At 52.4% G+C, this 18,874-nt stretch overlaps 2 protein-coding genes across 4 annotated transcripts; both read left to right on the top strand.

Annotated features, from left to right (window-relative positions):
- The first annotated feature begins 61 nt into the window (after nt 1–61).
- TAPBP (TAP binding protein) lies at nt 62–10,337 on the top strand. 3 transcript variants are annotated; one of them, XM_069488044.1, is made up of 8 exons: nt 65–225; nt 371–541; nt 769–1,029; nt 6,758–7,156; nt 7,501–7,842; nt 7,923–8,012; nt 8,152–8,189; nt 9,214–10,337. In XM_069488044.1, exons 1-8 carry the CDS (start codon nt 189–191, stop codon nt 9,223–9,225), a joined length of 1,350 nt encoding a protein of 449 aa, XP_069344145.1. In that variant the 5' UTR covers nt 65–188; the 3' UTR covers nt 9,226–10,337. The 3 variants fall into 3 exon arrangements, with proteins under 3 accessions (XP_069344144.1, XP_069344145.1, XP_069344146.1); XM_069488043.1 differs by lacking the exon at nt 9,214–10,337 and having other exon boundaries at nt 62–225; nt 8,152–8,506; XM_069488045.1 differs by lacking the exon at nt 8,152–8,189 and having other exon boundaries at nt 7,923–8,018; nt 9,218–10,337.
- Nucleotides 10,338–10,955: 618 nt separating this feature from the next.
- On the top strand, nt 10,956–17,891 carry RGL2 (ral guanine nucleotide dissociation stimulator like 2). Its single transcript, XM_069488094.1, has 18 exons — nt 10,956–11,189; nt 11,407–11,603; nt 12,918–13,001; nt 13,259–13,437; nt 13,564–13,614; nt 13,702–13,999; nt 14,268–14,519; nt 14,599–14,702; nt 14,811–14,895; nt 14,976–15,044; nt 15,243–15,317; nt 15,904–15,936; nt 16,056–16,177; nt 16,272–16,367; nt 16,449–16,560; nt 16,669–16,962; nt 17,388–17,502; nt 17,618–17,891. Exons 2-18 carry the CDS (start codon nt 11,448–11,450, stop codon nt 17,827–17,829), a joined length of 2,337 nt encoding a protein of 778 aa, XP_069344195.1. The 5' UTR covers nt 10,956–11,189; nt 11,407–11,447; the 3' UTR covers nt 17,830–17,891.
- The last annotated feature ends 983 nt before the right edge of the window (nt 17,892–18,874 follow it).

Genomic DNA, 18,874 nt, shown 5'->3' with positions numbered 1-18,874 from the left:
GTGTCCAGACGAGAACTGGAGAGGATGTTCCCGGATCCTGTTCTGGCCAGTGGGGGACGCACCCACCTCCAAGGCACCCATACCTAACCAGAGCGGGGATTTCCTCCGCCCCTCCTGCTGGCCTTCGGAGGAAAGTGAAAGTGAAAGGCGGGAAGAGGAGGCTTCTGGGCTGAGGAGATCGCAGCGCCATGAAGCCTCTGTCTCTGCTCCTCGCTGTGGCTTTGGGTGAGCGAACCCCGCGACTCCTCGCCCAGGAACGGGAGGGTGGGGGAAGCAGAGGGAGGTGGCTCCATTGGGCGCCCGATGCCAGGATGAAAGGTGCAGGTCACCCGACATCCCGGCCCTCCTCACTCGAGCTCCTCTCCCCCAGACCTGGCCACTGCCGTCTCCGCGGGACCCGCGGTGATCGAGTGCTGGTTCGTGGAGGATGCCAGCGGAAGCAACCTGGCCAAGAGACCTGCTGCACTGTTGCTGCGCCAGGGACCCGGGGGACCGCCGCCCCGGCTGGACCTCGACCCTAAGCTCTACCTCAGCGTGCACGGTGAGTCTTCTTGGACTTGCCCCCACCTCTGTCGCCTCCACCGAAACCCCTTCCTCTTTAGATCGGGCAGTGACCTGAAGCCTCAGTTTCCCTCTCTGTAAAATGGACTACCTGTAAATCTCCCACTATGAGAAAATCTGTGCGTTTGAAGTTCCCCGAACGCTGCCCTTCTAGCCCCTTTCGCGGCCATGACTCTATCGCTGCAACTCCCTTCTCCGCACTCACAGACCCGGCTGGCGCCCTCCAGGATGCCCTCAGGCGGTACCCCCGGGACGCCCCTGCGCCGCACTGTGAGATGAGCCGCTTCGTCCCGCTCCCCGCCTCTGCGAATTGGGCCAGCGGCCTGACCCCGGAGCAGAGCTGCCCGCGGGCCCTGGACGGGGCGTGGCTGATGGTCAGCATGTCCAGCTCTGTTCTCAGCCTCTCCAGCCTCTTGCGACCACAGCCAGAGCATCAGCAGGAGCCTGTCCCCATTACCGAGGCAACAGGTAGCTGGGGAGGGGAGGTGGAGATGGATACGTGGATTCTAAGGGTCCACAACAGCCGGTGACGGGCCGCGTGGACTTGAGCGAGACATTTCCCTAACAGCTTTCAGTTTCTGTTTTTGTAAAGCGAGGCGTTTTGGCCAGAATTAGCTTATCTCCACCGCAGCTTCTAGCCCTCCCCCAGTTAAAAAAAAAAAACACACACACACACACACACACACACACACACACACACACCTGTGGTTTGGGGGCGGGGCTTGGGAGAGGCGGGGTTTCCAGACACCGACCTTTAGAAACTTGTTAGGGAAAGGGGTTGGGAGGAGTTCTGAAGCCGGAACCGTTTTCTCTGCTCCTCCCAGATCTGTATCTGGCTAGGCACCCTCACCTTTGCGATTCACCCAGTTTCAAAAACCAGCCCCGAGCCTCACCCGCGCCCACACTCGGTGCTGTGACAGTCGGCAAAGCAAAGGCTCTTGCACCCAAGCGCGTTTACCTTTCCTGACAGCCGCCTCCCTGAGGTGCGTGGGGCTGTGCTCTCGGTGGTCCCCAAACAGTGGGCTTGAGTGAGCGGAAGGCGCGAGGTGGGAGGCCCGATGGTTCCCACTGCAAAGACCGCTTATGGCGTGGCGCAGCGCAATTTGAGGCCCAGGGGTCGGGCACTTTGCTGGGCTGGGTTGCGGGCAGCGAGCGGGCGGATAATGCAAGAATGGGAGGAGCTCTCCGGCCTCGCAGCGGAGGCAGCGTAGGGTACCGGTGGAGTCCCCGGCTTCTCGGTCTCCTACGCTTTTATGTAAACAATACAGCCTCACGGACAGGTCAGCCCCACCCGAGCCCTGCACCCTCCCTTCCTCAGTACCTGAGAATCACCCACAGGACCAGGGAAACAGACTCGGCACCCACCCCCAAACCCTCACCTCTGCCTACACCTCCGTGCTCTACCCTGGGCAGAGGCTGAGGAAAACTGCTCTTTGTGGGGAGAAGAGCTGTCTCCAGTAGGGAGGAATATTTCCTAGGGCTGCTGTCTTCGCTGAGGTGGCGATGAGAATGCCCTTTGCTCTCAGAGTCTGTTTTTCCAACTGTAAAATGTGGATGTTATTTCCCAGCTGTCTTTCCGTTGTTGTGACTATCAGGAGAGGCATTGTGTTAATTTCTTGGTTGATTCAATAAATACTCCTTAGCACCAAGAATAAGTTAGGGCTCAGTAGTTTTCAGCCCAGGTTGTGAATATGAATCCTGTTGGAAGCTTTTAAAATATATCAAAACTTCTTTCACGCAGGTCTGCGACTTGCTAAAAAAAAATAAAAAAATAAAATAAAATTTACCAAAGCCTGGGTCCCTCTCAAGGCCAAATAAGTCAGAATCTCTGGGGTAGCCATGGGCAATTTTAAGATTCTGCTCTCAGGGAGGTTCTGGGCAGACTTGTCAGGGATAATCCTACTGTAAAGTAGAAAGTGACTTGTGCCTATGAAAGAAGTGGGGATAGGGAGCGCGCCCCCCTCCCCCCCCCCCCCCCCCCGGGGCCCAGACAGACGGATGGGGGATGGGGAAAAACAAGTGGCTGTGCTGTCTTCCTTTTCAAGCATTTCTGCTTATTTAGGGATTTAAGAAAACAAAAGCTGTTATTTTGATATAAAATTAGAAATGGAATCTCTCCAGGGTCAGAGATCATTGATAATTTTGCTAATATATGTATATATCATTTCATCAAATATTTTAAGTATTTGTTGCAAATATACTTTCTTAATATGTTTTACATATATAGTATTTAATTCTTACCATTCTTTTAAAACACTGTGGAAAATTTCAAAGATACATAATAGTAGAGAGAATAGTACAATGAACCCACCATACTTGTTACCCAGTTATATAGTTATTACATTTTACCAAATTGTTTCACCTATCCTCCCCCCACTCTCTTTTTTTTTATTTTTTGCAGTATTTTAAAGCATATCCTAGGACCATATTATTTTGCTCATAAGTACTTCAGTAAGCATTTCTATTAAAAAAGGACTTTATTATTTTTTTTCTTTAACTCATGAAGTAAAATAGCATATATAAGGACTTAAAACCAACAATAACCACAAGGCCTGGCCCGGTGGCTCACGCCTGTAATCCTAGCACTCTGGGAGGCCAAGGTGGGTGGATCCTCTGAGCTCAGGAGTTTGAGACCAGCCTGAGCAAGAGCAAGACCCCCATCTCTACTATAAATAGAAATAAATTAGCCAAACAACTAAAAATAGAAAAAAATAGAAAAAAAATTAGCCAGGCATGGTGGCGTGTGCCTATAGTCCCAGCTACCCGGGAGGCTGAGGCAGGAGGATCACTTCAGCCTAGGAGTTTGAGGTTGCTGTGAGCTAGGCTGATGCCACGGCACTCTAGCCCAGGCAAGAGAGTGAGACTCTGTCTCAAAACAAATAAATAATAAATAAATGAAACCCTAACCACAATACCATTATTACGCCTAGCAAAACAAATAATTCCTTAATATCATGTAATTCCTAGCTTGTATTAAAATTTTCTTGATTGTCTCAATGATGTCACATTACAGTTGATTTGCTCAAATCACAATCCAAAACAGGTTCATATTTTATATTTGGTTGTTGTATTGATATTCTCTGGCTGCCATAACAAAATATCATAAACTGGGTGGCTTAAACAACAGAAATTTATTTTCTCACAGTTCTGGGTGTTAGAAGTCCAAGGTTAAGGTGCCAACAGGCTTGATATCCAGTGAGGGCTCTCCCCTTGGAATGCACACTGGGGACTTTTTGCTGCGTCCTCACCTGGAAGAGAGAGAAAGAGCGCTGGTGCCTCTTCCTCTTTTTGTAAGGATACCAGTTGCATTGAATTAGAGCCCCACCCTTTATCACCTCTTCAGAGTCCTTATCTCTAAATACTCAGAGGTTAAGGCTTCAACATATGAATTTGGGGGGACCCAAGCATTCGGCCCATAACAATCATTTGGTCTCTTGCATCTCTTTTATTCTGTAATTGACCTCTCCTCACTTTAAGAAAAATGTTATTGATTTGTTGGAAAAACCTGGTCATTTGTCCTGTAGAATTTCCCACATACTATCTTTGGCCAGTTGTTTCCTCATGGTGTCATTTATCTTGTTCCTTTTTCCTCCATATTTCCTATAATTTGGTAGTTAGGTCTAAAGGCTTGATTACATTTGGATTTAAGGGTTTTTTCAGTAATACTTTATAATTAGTTGTTACCATTCACTTTTTTTTTTCAACAGAAAAGCAAAAATTTGTTATTAACAGCTACAAAAACATAACTTTTCCTTACTTTCTGGCTTTCTGGCCCTGTTTATATACATTTGTATTCTTACAGAGTACAGTTTATGGGATGCAGGTCTAAAATTGCTTCCAGTAAAAATCACTGTTAGCTTAAGGGTTAAACTATAAAACTTTTAGGTTTAGTTTATTAATGCTGTGGATTTTTTTTTCTCACAATTCAAAAGTATGTTTCTGGATTTTGCTAAACTAAGTGAAATTGCATACTTTTTTTACTCTACTGAACTAAAACAATCCCATGAGGTTGAGAAAAGTTCAACTTTATAGGCCTCAGAAGCTAAGATTAAAAATAACAAAAATATAATTATAAGAAGAAAAAGATTACTTCTACCTGGAGGACGCAGACGTTTCTGGGAAGAAATAACAGTGGAACTGACCTTGAAGGACATGGAGCATTAGATGTTTGGGAGAAAATGGGAGAGATGTTGTAAATTGAAGGAAACTCATGACCAAAGTGAAGAGATGCCCAATGATTAAAGCTTCTACTGCTAGGCACATAAAAGGGATTCTATGTGGCTGGTTCATAGGGTACAAGAGAAATCTCTTAGAAAGGTGGGTTAGGGGCTGAATTTTCAAGTATCTTGAAAGCTGGGCTTTATTCTACAGGTGATAGTGAACCATCAGAAGTTTTTTTGTTTTTTTGTTTTTGAGGAGGGTCATTCTAAAAAGCCTGTTATTTTACTTGATTCTTATAAAAGGTAGACAAGGATAGGATCATTGGACTAGTGAGAAAAAATATACGCTAAGTGATTTTCCCAAGATGCCCAGCAAGTCTTTGACAATGATGAAGGTAATGAAAGTATAACAATTAACATTTATCAATATTTTCTATATGCCAGGCCCTGTTCTAAGCACTTTATATGCATGATCTCATTTATTCCTCTCAACAACCATAGAACATAGGTATTAATATTATTCCCAGGTGAAGAAATCTGAGACACAGAGCAGTTAAGTAACTTGCCCAAGGACACACAGCTTGTAAGAAGCAGGGCTAGAAATTGAACTCAGGCCATGTAGCTTTGGCCTGTGCCTTTAGCTGCTGACTTCCTAGGTAACTGGGATTTTTAAACAGGTAAATGACCTGATCAGACTTGTAGCAATGTTGTTTGAGTACAGTATGAAGGAAGAATTAAAGGAAAGAGAGACTGAGGATAGGGAGACCAGAGAGGAGGCAGTTGTAATTGTCCAAATGTACACTGATGAGAACCTGAGTTGGAAACAGGTGTGAGATTATTAGGGCCTGGTGGGGATAGCACGCAGCACATTATTTTTGGTGATTTGCTTGTCGCTCCCTGGACTGGAAGCAATCTGAGGGCAGGAACTGCCTGTCTTGTTCACCACTCTGTTCTCTACCACTGCACCTTGAACATCCTAGGTGCTCAATAAATAATTGTTGAGTAAATGAATGAGAGGAAAGAGTCTGAGTGACTCCAAGTGTTTGCCTTTAGTGTCTGGGGGCGGGGGGGGGGGGCTGGTGGTGACCATTCATCAAAGTCAGAGACGACAGGCATTAGGGCAGGGTGAGGGGATGTTGTGGAGATGCTGTTGAGTTGGGTTATATTAAGTATGTCTGGCAGATGGTCAGGTGTAACCATAGCAAACACTTCTGTAGACTTACTGTGTTCCAGACACTGTTCCAAATACCTTTCATATATAGGTGTCTTTGTTATCTAAAATCAGGAACTGAATAGATTTGGGTAGCAAGAGGTTTTAAATGATTTAACCCTCTCAACAACCTCATGAGGTAGGTACTATCATCATCACCATCACCATCATCATCATCATGCCTATTTTAGAGATTTGGAAGCTGAGCCATGGAAAAGTGAAGTAAGTGGCCCAAGGCCATATAAATAAGCTGCAGAGTTGGGATTTGAACCAGGGCAGCCAGGCTGCAGGCACTTGGCCACTGCACTGCACGGCTTCAGTAGAGCACACAGGTCTGTGCTCAGATCTAGGCTAGAGCTGAAACCTTCTGGGGTCAATAAACACTCTGTACAGCATCATAGGATTGACCGTCATGGCTTAATCACTGGTCTTCACTAGTAACCAAGCAAGGCCTTGTTCTTCAAGGGTGGTGCTTGGAGACTAGATTGGTTCAGGCTGTGTTAGAAGTACCCTCAGATCCTGCTGTCCCCAGAGCTAGAGTCGGCTGTGTGTTCAGAGCAGGCTTCTAAGGGCATACCCCCTCACTGCCCCTATTTACCCCTAGACTGATCTGCTTGCTCATTCAGCCACACTGGATCCCACCCAGTCCCAGGCAAAGGGGATTTGCAGGGAGGGCTGGGGGACAGCATCAGAAAAGGAGGTGTCTATGTGGGGAGGGTGAATTGGAGTTCAGTCTTCCCTATAACTCAATTTCTCTCCCTCTTTTTTTCTCCTTCTTTCTCTCTCTCATGCCCCTCCCACTCCCTCATCCCCCTCTCTTCCCCAGTGGTGCTCACTGTCCTCACTCACACCCCTGCCCCTCGAGTAAGACTGGGACAAGATGCTATGCTGGACCTGAGCTTTGCCTACATGCCCCCCAGCTCCGAGGCTGCCTCATCTCTGGCCCCAGGTCCCCCTCCCTTTGGGCTGGAGTGGCGACGCCAGCACCTGGGTAAGGGGCATCTGCTCCTGGCTGCAACTCCTGGACTGGATGGGCAGATACCAGCAGCCCAAGAAGGGGCAGTGGCATTTGCTGCTTGGAATGATGATGAGCCATGGGGCCCATGGACTGGGAATGGGACCTTCTGGCTGCCTGCAGTGCGGCCCTTCCAGGAGGGCACCTATCTGGCCACCGTACACCTGCCATACTTGCAAGGACAGGTCACCCTGGAGCTTGCTGTGTACAGTGAGTGGGAGGACAGAGATTTCCACGGGCAGAGGGTGGGCATTGGATTATGGGGACACCATGATGGGGAAGGGATGTTGGAGAAGAGGGTGCCTGGGTGAGTGGAGATGGGGATCCCTGGGAGTGAGAAGGGCAATGACAGGGTGAAGGGTCCCTGGAAACCTGGGGGGCTTTGGCATGGGGATTATTGTGAAGCACCAATGGAGAGACAGTAGGTTCCCCATCCCAGGAGAAGAAACCCAAACCCCACTCAGTTTTGGGGGAGCCATAGGATAGACTGAGGGTCTCTGAGGGAAGATGGTACAGATTGATTTCCCCATTCTCACGTCCTACTTTTTCCCCAGAGCCCCCCAAAGTGACCTTGATGCCAGCACCCCTTGTATGGGCTGCCCCAGGGGAGGCTCCTCCAGAGTTGCTCTGCCGTGTGTCCCACTTCTACCCTTCTGAGGGCCTGGAGGTGGAGTGGGAGCTCCGCGGCGGCCCAGAGGGTGGCTCTCGGAAGGCTGGGGGGCAGAGTTGGCTCTCTGCCCTGAGCCACCATTCTGACGGCTCTGTCAGCCTCTCGGGGCACTTGCGGCCACCCCCAGTCACCGTCGAGCAGCATGGGGCACGCTACGCCTGTCTAGTCCACCATCCCAGCCTGCCTGCCTTGGGCCGCAGAGCTGAGGTCACCCTGGAGGTGGCAGGTAAGAGCTGGGAGCGCCCTGGACCCTGAGCTCGTGCTGGGGAAGACATGGAGCTCATTCTTGCCTCTTCCACCTGCCAGGCCTCTCCAGGCCCTCCCTCGAGGATGGTATAGGCCTTTTCCTGTCCTCCTTTCTCCTGCTTGGACTCATCAAAGTGCTAGGCTGGGTTGGTAAGTGTGAGCCCCACCCTGACCATGACCCCCGACTTGCGGACACTCCCTGCCTACTCCCAGAAGCCTGACACCCATCCCTCTGTCCTCCCCCATCTTCCATTCCCGCATCCCATTCCTTCTCAATCTTTCCCCACAGCTGCCTACCTGTCCACTTGCAAGGATTCAAAGGAGAAGGTAACAGCACTCCACCTCCCTTTATTTTTCCCTTCTCATTTTACCCCCTCTCCCCACCTCATCACCATGGAGGGAGGCTGCTGGTGTGGTGGGGCTGACACAGACTGGGTCAAATCCTACCGCTACATCCTAACTGTAGGACCCCTTGAACATGCTAATTAATTTACATCTCAGTTTCCTTGGATGTAGGGATTCAAGAAAATTACTGAGGCAGTGCTGTCCAAGAGAAATATAATGCAAGCCACTTATGTAAATTTAAATTAGCAATCATTAAAAAATAAACAGGTAAAGTTAATTTAATATATGCTTTAATCAAATACAGGGTGAGTATCCCTTATCTGAAATGCTTGGGACCAGAAGTGTTTTTGGATTTTGAATTTGCATATGTATAATGAGATAGCTTGGGGATAGGACCCAAGTCTAAACACAAAATTCATTTATGTTTCATATACACTTTATACACATAGCCTAAAGGTAATTGTATACAATATTTTTAATAACATATGTGACCCATCACATGAGGTCAGGTGTGGAATTTTCTACTTGTGGCATCATGTGGCACTCACAGTTTTGCATTTTGGAGGATTCAGATTTTGGATTTTTGGATCAGCGATGCTCAACCTGTATATCCAAAATATTATCATTTCAACACGTAAACAATATAAGAATTATAGCTCTTTTTCCATTCTAAGTCTTCAAAAGCAGATGTTTATTTTAAACTGTCAGCACATCTCAGTTCAGACTAGTCACATTTCAGATGCTCAATAGCCACATGTGGGTGGTGGCTACCATGTAGGACAATGGCGCCTCAAAGGACTGTTAGGAGGATTAAAGAAGATAGTGCATCTCCTCTAGAAGATGTAGGAGATAAAGCATGCAGCAGTGTCTGGCAGGTAGAAAACACAGAAAACGTTAGCCCCATCCTTCTTCCACTCTCTGTGCCCCTGACGGTTAATATGTCTCTGGAAGTAAGCTCACCTGCCTTCTAAACCCCTGAATTCCTCACCTCCTCCTTCTCTTCCAGAAAGCACAATGAGGGCAACTCATCACCATCCTGTGGCAGCCGCCACCATCTCTGGCTCCAGCTACTGTAGTAGCTCCCCAAACTAAAACCCCATCGTCTGCTCCTACTCCCTCCAATCTCCCTCCACTGAGCGGCTTTTTTCTTAAAAAAGAAACAAATCTTACCGCATTCTTCTTCTTAGAGCTCTAGGGCAGTGGTTCTCAAAAATTTTTGGTCTCAGGACCTCTTAAAAATTATCAAGAACTCTAAAGAGCTTTTGTTTATGTGGTTTATAACTATCAATATTTATCATACTAGAAATTAAAACTGAGAAAAATTTGAAACACAAGAATACACAAGCACACGTTCCATTCGTTGTGAGAACCATGGTATCAATACATATGTAGCTTCTGGAAGACTAAACTAATTGTACACTCTTAGAGAATAATGAAAAAGGCAAACAACACCTGAATTTTGGTATAAAAATGCTCTTAATTTCGCATACCCACTGAAATATTAATAGTCTCGGGGACCTCTGAAACAGAGGCTACATTCAGGGAACCGGTGCTCTAGGGCCAAATCCATTCTTCTTGCCTCAGCCTTTGTGTCCCCCGAGCCTGACACTGCCTACCTCTCCAGCCCTACACGGTTCCCCCCACCCCTACCCCAGCCCCCCTCTCAGTGCTTATTACACGGATGGTTATTCCTTTCCTCCGGTGAAGCAAACGCCTCCCGCCTGCCTCTGGGTCCCAGCGCTCTTTTCCCTCTGCCTAGTCCATCCTCACCCTCCCTGGGTTCCAGACCAGGTCCACCTCGTCATTCCCCTCAGACTGCCGCGCGTCCCTCTTGTGCGGTTCTTCACAGTTGTATTTAAGTGATTGTGTGAATCGTCGTTAAATGCCTGTCTCCCCTCCCGGACTGCGGGCGCCCGGAGGACAAGGGCGAGCCTGCCCACTGCGGTACGCTCCGCTCCGCGCCGGCGCCGGGCCTGGCGCCCACTGGAGGGCGCTAAGCAAATAGCTGCTGGACGTCGGACGAAGGAAGCGGTGGCGCAGCTTTGGGACCTTCCGAGGGTCAGGACGGTCGCCCAGACAAACGGGGGAACGGGCCTAAGTGGGAATAAAGTTGTGTTCCAGTGCTTCCAACCGCGTCTCTCATTCTGCCCGCTTTCCAAGCACAATGAATCTTGCAATCACCTCTGGTCCTTCCAATGCCCCCGACCTCCCAAACGCCTCGGAGATATTTGATGCCCGGGTGAAACGTTTGGGGGCGGGCGCCACTAATGGCGCACAAGACGCCCCAAAGCCGCGGGCCATACACGGACCCGACCAGCATAATACCGGAGCGCCGGTCGCGGCCTCGACGCCGGAAACCCAGAGCGCCGAATCTGGAACCGGATGTGGCGGCTTCCGGCCCCGCCCGCTTGCGCGAAGGAGGGAGCCGAGGGCTCCTCGGAAAACCCGGAGTGGAATTCGGTCACGCTGCACTCGTGGTTTGGGGTCGGGAGTGTAACTCCGTGAACTGGAGTGGCGGGGTTTCGCCCCACCTAAAACGCTCCCCGCAGGCGTTTTAGCCTTGTTCTTGTTGGGGAGGGGAACGTCAAATTCTGCTCTTGCCGTCTCCCCGGGGCAGGTGACTGGAATCTGTCCCAATTCAGTGCAGGGCGACGTGGGCTCCAGAATCCCGGGGGTGGGGGCGGAGGACAGTGGAGCTGGGGACCCGGCCTCCTGGGCTCCGGCCCCTGAGCGTCCAGCGCTCCCCTAGCTCGCGGCCCTGGCTCCTGTCCTCACTTCCTTCCCCTTTTGGCTCCCGCTTTCGGAGCGGGCGGACGCGGGGGGGAGCGGAAAGGGCGGGAGGGCCCAGGAGCCCCGCGGGAGGGGATACAGGGGGGTGCGGAAAAGCCCGGGAGGGGACTCGATCCGGGGACTTGGTCGGGGACTGGCGACCGACGGGAACAGCGGCCCGGGACCCACGCTGTCCCCACCCCTCCCGAGCAGGTCAGAGCCTGAGCACCTTGTGACCCTGCCCGTTTCCGTATTCGTAACCCCCTTATCCCCCAAATGCACCAAGGTCCTCTATATTACACCCCTGTGTTGCCCCCCTACCCCCGGCCTTCCCGCAGAACTCCCATCCAGTTATCTGGACACCTACCCGTGTCCCTTCCCTGCCCCGCTCCCCCGCCTGACTCTCCACCCCAACCCCGTCTCTCCCCAGGCGCCCCCATGGCCCGACCCCGCTGATTGCTTCACTCGGCCATGCTCCCGCGGCCCCTGCGGCTGCTTTTGGACACGAGCCCCCCCGGGGGAGTCGTGCTGAGCAGCTTCCGAAGCCGAGACCCCGAAGAGGGTGGGGGCCCAGATGGCCGGGTCGTGGGCGGGGGGCAGGAGAAAGAGGAGGAGGAGGAAGAAGAGGTGAGACGCGGGTGGTGGGAGGTAGGGGGTGCATATATTTCGGAGATCTCCATCTTTCTCTTGTCTCTGGGTCCCTACATCTCTTCCTTCCTGCCCCAGTTCCTCCCAGACACCTCTCTCTGGTGTCTGCCTGTCTCCGTGCTGCGGGGAGCCCTGGCTTCTCTGTGGTCCTCTGTGTCAGTGTGACTCCGGACTGGCTCTCAGGAACCTGCCCTATTCCTGCCTGGAAATTCTGGCTGGCTGTCCCTGGGCGTCTCTGGCCCTCTCTCCCTATGCCTGCTTAAATGTGCCTGCCTCTCTGAGCAGTTTTGTCCTGGTCCCTGTCTCCCTCCTTGTTTTTGTTTGGCGGGGAGGGGTTTGTTTCCACAGTAACCAGCTTCTCTGACTCAGGGATTGGGGAGGGAGCCCTCAGATTTCGTGACCCCATCCTCCCCTCCCCTAGCCTGGTGCTGGGTAGAGGCCAGGAAGCCAAGGTTCTGGGACCAGGAGAGATGATTCTAGGCTGGGAAGAGTGGTCACCTGCTTTCCTTAGGGCGAATGGTGGTGGCCAGGAGCAGGATTTGGGGCTTCGGGAGGGGCCAGAACTTGGATTTGGGGCCTGGAGGTCCTGGACTCCTGGGTCCAGACACTGGGTGAGGGCAGGCTGACTGGCAGGGCTGGTTTTTCGGGATCGGTCAGGGGAGGGGCTGGGGGCCACGTGACACTCTGAGCCTACCCCCCACACCATCCCCACTTCCCCTTCCCCTTCCTGTACTGGGATTGGAGCTGCCACCTTCACAGGGTCCCCTCGGCTGGGATAGTAGAGGCCCCACCTGAGGGACCAGGATGAAACGGGGCCTGAGGGAAGGACTAATTCTTTGGTCTTGCCGGGTCCTTGCGGGGGAGGGTGGGGCATGTGGCTGTGCCTGTGACTGAGGTTTCAGCTTCTGAGGTCGCTGCCTCTGGCTCTCTGCCTCTCGCTTCCCTCTCCTACTCTTTGCACCCTGTATCTCTGTTGTGTTGGGGTCAGCTCTGGGGAGAAGGGGCTTCGGGGGTCTCCAGGATCAGGGTTCCTGCGCTCCATCCACCCCCTCACTGCAACCCCCTGGACTCCACCGGGCCCTGAGGCGGCTGGTGGGGGGCTGTCTGGGCCCCAGTGGGGGAGACCTGGGGTCACCAGCCCCCCCCACCCCTCGCACTCGCTGGTATTGCCCCCTGCCATCACAGGTGAGGGGTACAGCGGGAGGAGCAGGGCCTGGGGTGAGTGAGGGCTGAGGGCAGAAGGGGTGGTATGGAATATGGAACTATCTGACTTCCCCTTCCTTCCTCCTCCAGGCCCCTGTGTCTGTCTGGGATGAGGAGGAGGATGGTGCCATCTTTACTGTCACAAGCCGCCAATATCGGCCTCTTGATCCCTTGGTGAGATCATGACTTTGGCTTCTCACCTCTGACCCCTCATCTTCCCAGTTCCCCTTCCTCTGGCTGACTTTCTGGCCAGAGTGCTAGGTTGGAGGTCTGGAGTCCTGGACTCTGCTGTGTGACGTAGGCCAAGTCTTTTGCCCTCTCTGAATCTCAGCAAAATGAGCCTGGATCATCTCCTAGGACTGGGACTGTCCCTAGAAATCTAGGGGCAGAGTTGAAGAAAGAGTCAGTGACCATCCCTCTGTGTCCTCCAGGCCCCCACGCCTCCCCCGCGTTCTTCCCGACGGCTCCGGGCTGGCACTCTGGAGGCCCTGGTTAGACACCTTCTGGATGCCCGGACATCAGGGGCTGACGTGACCTTCACGTCAGCCTTCCTGGCCACCCACCGGGCCTTCACCTCCACACCTGCCCTGCTAGGGCTTATGGCTGACAGGTCAGGGTCATAAGGGACCAAGGGTCATGGAGGTGTTTGGACTTCCTAAAGCACCAGCATCCCACCGAAACAGTCAAAGCCACTGGGGGTTTGGGGAAAATGGACAGATTCTCTTCTCCTTCCCAGGCTGGAAGCCCTTGAACCTCATCCTGCTGATGAACGAGAGAGGACAACAGGGTGAGTGGGCCCTGATCTCAGTCTTCCAGTCCCCTCTGCCCATGCTGTGGCTTTACCTCTGACCCTTGGCTGATTGCCCCCTCTCAGGGTAGCCATCTCTGTACTGTCAACCTGGCTGGCCTCTCACCCTGAGGATTTTGGCTCTGAGGTCAAGGTTCAGCTTGACCGGCTTGAGAGCTTCTTACTTCAGACAGGGTATGCAGCAGGGGAGGGTGTTGTGGGGGGCAGCGCTGACCTCATCCGCAATCTCCGGTCCCGGGTGGACCCCCAGGCCCCTGACCTTCCTAAGCCCCTGGCCCTCCCCGGCGATCCCCCTGCTGACCCCACGGATGTCCTGGTGTTCCTCGCTGACCACTTGGCCGAACAGCTGACCCTGCTAGATGCGGTGAGACCCTGACCTCTGACCCCCATGCTCCTTGACCCCTTACTAACCTCTCCTTGACTCCAGATCCTTCCCTTGCTTCCAGCCCTTCCTGATCCAGTTCCCAGCCCCTTCCATCTACTGTTTGGACCTTTCCCCTTTTTCCCTTGGTTGTTACCCTTCCAAACCCTGTGCCCCTGGTTCCTTGGCCACCCGAAACCCTCTGATCCCTGATATTGGAAGGCTCACCTCACTTGACTATGAACTTTAACCTCTGACCTCTGCCTTGCAGGAGCTGTTTCTCAATCTGGTCCCCTCTCAGTGCCTGGGGGGCCTATGGGGACACAGAGATCGGCCGGGTCATTCCCACCTCTGCCCATCTGTCCGAGCTACCGTCACACAGTTCAACAAGGTGGCAGGGGCAGTGGTTAGCTCCGTCCTGGGGGCTACCCCAACGGGAGAGGGGCCTGGGGAGGTGACCATACGGCCACTCTGTCCCCCCCAGAGGGCCCGGCTCCTGGAGAAGTGGATCCGAGTGGCAGAGGTTAGAGAGGGTTGCCCTGCTGGGGACTGTGGTGTGGAGAGGGCTCCCACAACCTTAGCTTTCCACTTTGACCCCGTAGGAGTGCCGGCTGCTCCGAAACTTCTCTTCGGTTTATGCTGTTGTGTCGGCCCTGCAGTCCAGCCCCATCCACAGGCTTCGGGCAGCCTGGGGGGATGCCACCAGGTGGGGAGGATGGGGTGCTGGGCTGGGGCTGGGGGTTCCTCAGAGCGCTGGGAAGAAGGCGTGGCCGAGCCAAGCCTGTCCTCAGGGCCGCTCTTCTCCCTCACCCAGGGACAGCCTCAGAGTCTTTTCCAGCCTCTGCCAGATTTTCTCTGAGGAGGATAATTATTCCCAGAGCCGAGAGCTACTCCTGCAGGTGAGGCCCTGTTTTCTGGCTTTCCCAACCATCCCTGCTCCCTGCTCCTCCTCCGGATCTTCTTGTTTTGTCACCACCAGGAGGTGAAGCTGCAGCCCCCTGTGGAGCCACACTCCAAGAAGGCCCCGAGGTCTGGCTCCCGGGGTGGGGTGAGTGACTAGCGGGGGTGGTGGTGGTCGTGAAGGGGTAAGGAGTGTGTTTGTGGGGAGCAGTCTGAGGGCTGCGAACGGGAGGCACAGGGTGAGCAGAATGAAGTCTGTTCTCTGAGGCAGGTGGAGGGCAAGTGTGGAGGGGTGGAGGCCCTCAGATCAGTGGCAGGGGCGTCTCACCCTGACCCCTGACCTCAGGGTGTGGTCCCATACCTCGGCACCTTCCTGAAGGACCTCGTGATGCTGGACGCAGCCTCCAAGGATGAGCTGGAGGTCAGTGGGCGTGTGTGTGTCCACTGTGGGGATGTGGCAGGCGGGCTGCAGGGTTAGACAGACTTCCTTCCAAAAAGGGGCTGTGAGGCGTAAACAGCTGAGAGTGGGACTCCGGAGCCAGATCTGTTACGGCGGCAAGTGGTGTATAGCCTCGTTGTGCCTTGGTGATCTATAAATGGGAAGCTAACCATAGTATCTGTATCAGTCTGTTATTATGAGGGTTAAATGAATTTGTATTTGTCAGGCACTTAGAACATGCCAGAAATGTAAGCATGGACAGAATATAGTTTGTTAAGTAAATACGTACAGAGACCTTGGGCAAACTCCTATCCTCTGCACCTCAGTTTTCTCATCTGAAAAGCAGACACGTTTTCTACCTGAGATTCTTGCTTTAAAGGGTCCGGTGCAGTGCTCAGGCCATGATAGACTGAGGGGAAGGGTGGGGAGGGATGGCGGAGTGAGAGGCCAGAGGGAAGTGTTTGGGAGTCGGTTGTGGATGTGTGTGTGTTTAGGAGAGGACATATTCTCTCTCTGTGGCCTGGAAGGCAGGGCTAGGACTTTGACCCCATCCCCATTTTCCTTGCAGAATGGATACATCAATTTCGAGAAGCGGAGGAAGGTGAGAGGAATGTGTGGGCTGGATGCTAGACATCCCTATCCATGTCCCAGGAGGAGGAGGAAGGGAAAGTCGGGGGTCCCTGAATTTTTGGCTTCTGCAATTTGAGGGCTCTTTCCCAGGAGTTTGCTATCCTTTCTGAGTTGCAACGGCTCCAGAATGAATGTCGCGGCTACGACCTCCGACCTGACCATGATATCCAACAGTGGCTACAGGGGCTCCAGCCACTGACAGAGGCCCAGAGGTGACTGGCTGGGTGAAGTTGGGACTCTAGGGCTCTGGCTGGGTATGGGGGGTTGGTGTCATGTCCTGACCTCTGCCTGTTGCCCCCACCCCAGCCACCGTGTGTCCTGTGAGGTGGAGCCACCTGGTGCCAGTGACCCTCCTGCCCCAAGGGTGCTTCGGCCAACACTGGTCATCTCACAGTGGACAGAGTGAGAGATTCAGCAGTTGGGGGTGGTTTCTAGGGATCTTGCCACTCTTCTTCTGACCTTCCCAATCTCCCGCCACTCCAGGGTTCTGGGCTCTGTTGGGGGCCCCACCCCCTTGGTGTCCTGGGACAGGCCCAGTATAGGGGGAGATGAGATGCCTGGAACCCCTGCTCCTCTGCTGACCCGCCTGGCTCAGGTGAGCTGTGCTCCTGATCTCTGACCTTGATACTGACCCTAACTCTGTGACTGTTTCTTTTTTAATCTCTCCACCTTCATGCCAGTCCCCCTGTGTTGTTTGTTCTAGCACATGAAGTGGCCGTCTGTCTCATCGCTAGACTGTGCCCTGGAAAGCAGTCCATCCCTGCACAGTCCGGCTGACCCCAGCTACCTCTCTCCCCCAGCCTCCTCCCCTAGGCCTTCTCGAGGTCACCGCAGATCAGCTTCCTGTGGCTCCCCACTGAGTGGGGGTTCAGGAGAAGGGGCCTCCAGGGGGACTGGATATGGGGAAGGGGGATCTGGGCCAGGGGCCTCTGATTGCCGAATCATCCGAGTCCAGATGGAGCTGGGGGAAGATGGCAGTGTCTATAAGAGCATCTTGGTGAGGGAGCCTTGGGCTGGGGGTGAGGGTGAAGGATGGTACTTTGTTGGATTATAAATGTCGTCTTAGTTTTGGGCAGCCAAGTGGAGTTGATTCTAGTTTTAATTTTGACCTTTGGTTTTGGCAGTTATGTTTTATTTTGATGGCCACCTTGCATTAGCTGCTGTACCTTAAACTTTTGGTGGCCATATTAGATTTTCAGAACCAACAGCAGTTTCCCCCACAGGAAGCAGCAGCATTTCACTGGGCACCATGTGGGCTGGCTTATGAGGTACAGGGACCCACCATATTAGGTTTCCCTGTTCATTCTAAAGCCTTGGACACACGTAACCTTTTTAGGTTAGGTCAGTGGCTAAGGTTAGAAGGATGGGAAACAGAGGTCATCATGGCCGATTTATTGCTTTTTTGGTCTCTTGTCCTGTCAGGTGACAAGCCAGGACAAGGCTCCAAGTGTCATCAGTCGTGTCCTTAAGAAAAACAATCGTGACTCTGCAGTGGCTTCGGAGTATGAGCTGGTACAGCTGCTCCCAGGGGAACGAGGTCAGAGGCCATGAGGGAAAGGCAGACTCGGGAAGAAAAGTGGAGTGCTTCCACACTGGGCGGTTGTGGGGGGCAATGATTGTTTGCGACTGACACCTACCCTCTGAACCTACAGAGCTGACTATCCCACCTTCGGCCAATGTCTTCTATGCTATGGATGGAGCCTCACACGATTTCCTCCTGCGGCAGCGGCGAAGGCCCTCGACTGCTACACCAGGCCTCCCCGGTGGCCCCTCTGCCTCAGGAACTCCTCCGAGTGAGGGGGGAGGGGGCTCCTTTCCCAGGATCAAGGCCACAGGGAGGAAGATTGCAAGGGCATTGTTCTGAGGAGGAGCCTCTGCTGGCTTACAGAAGTCATGGTGTTCGTATCAGATGTGGGTAGCCATCGTGAATGGTGGCAGTTATGTCACATGGGGACAGAAATTTAGAAAGGTGACTGCCACCCTGGGGCAGTGAAGTGCCATTGGTTTACCAGACAGCTGAGAAACCCAGCCCTGTGGGAACTGGTAATCTTGTAACCAAGTAACAGCTCCCCCCTCCCATGAATGCAGCACACAGCTAGTGCTGGAAAAAGGCATCAGTTTCTGATTCCTGGCCACATCCTAGCAAAGGGCCAAGGAAAGGCCTAGAAGTTGTGGGGTGGGGAGGACAGGGGAAGAAGGCCTAAAGTCTCTGAGCCCCAGGGCAGAGGAGAATGGCAAGAAGTAGGTTCTAGTAGTTCCTTTTCCCACTCTGGGTGTTTCTATCACTGTGACAACACTAAGATAATAAACCAAAACACTACCTGAATTCTACTCCCTTGTCCTTGCAGTGCATTGAACTGGCTGCTGGGAGTGGGGGTGGGGAATTGGCTGAAGGTAGAAGCCATGGAACAGGAAGGGGCATGAAGAGCTGAAAGTGAGGTACTGGTGAAAACGGCTTCCTCAGAACAGTTTATTCCTCTCCACCCCTGGTCTTTTCATTTACTGTTAAACTGTCCTCCTCAGTTATCACAGACCCATGTCAAGTAGCAGCCACCAAATTAAAGTGATTAGTATGAAGGACTCCCCTGGCTGCAAATTTTTAAGAAGCAATTTTAGACAAATAAATGAAAAAACAACCTTGTGGACAACACATACTTGGTGGTGTTGGAAGACTTACCAACATCATAGAGTGTTACAGGCTAGAATTTTAAATCAGTTTAAGCTGCATTCAAACAAATTCTAACAAGTCAGAGGCTAAAAAGAACTGAAAAGAGATTTCAGGGCTATGTGGAAGATGACAAGTATTCATAGCAAGAAGAGTAACCATATTTTATTCTGGGGTCTCAGGTTAGAGAATTGTGAGTTCTTCAATTAACCTGACATTCCTAACAATATGCTGTAAATGTCCT

The sequence above is a fragment of the Eulemur rufifrons genome, chromosome 15, assembly GCF_041146395.1.
Source record: "Eulemur rufifrons isolate Redbay chromosome 15, OSU_ERuf_1, whole genome shotgun sequence".
NCBI lineage: Eukaryota > Metazoa > Chordata > Mammalia > Primates > Lemuridae > Eulemur > Eulemur rufifrons.
Note: the sequence above shows the minus strand (reverse complement) of the source record. Positions and strands in the feature narration are given on the sequence as shown.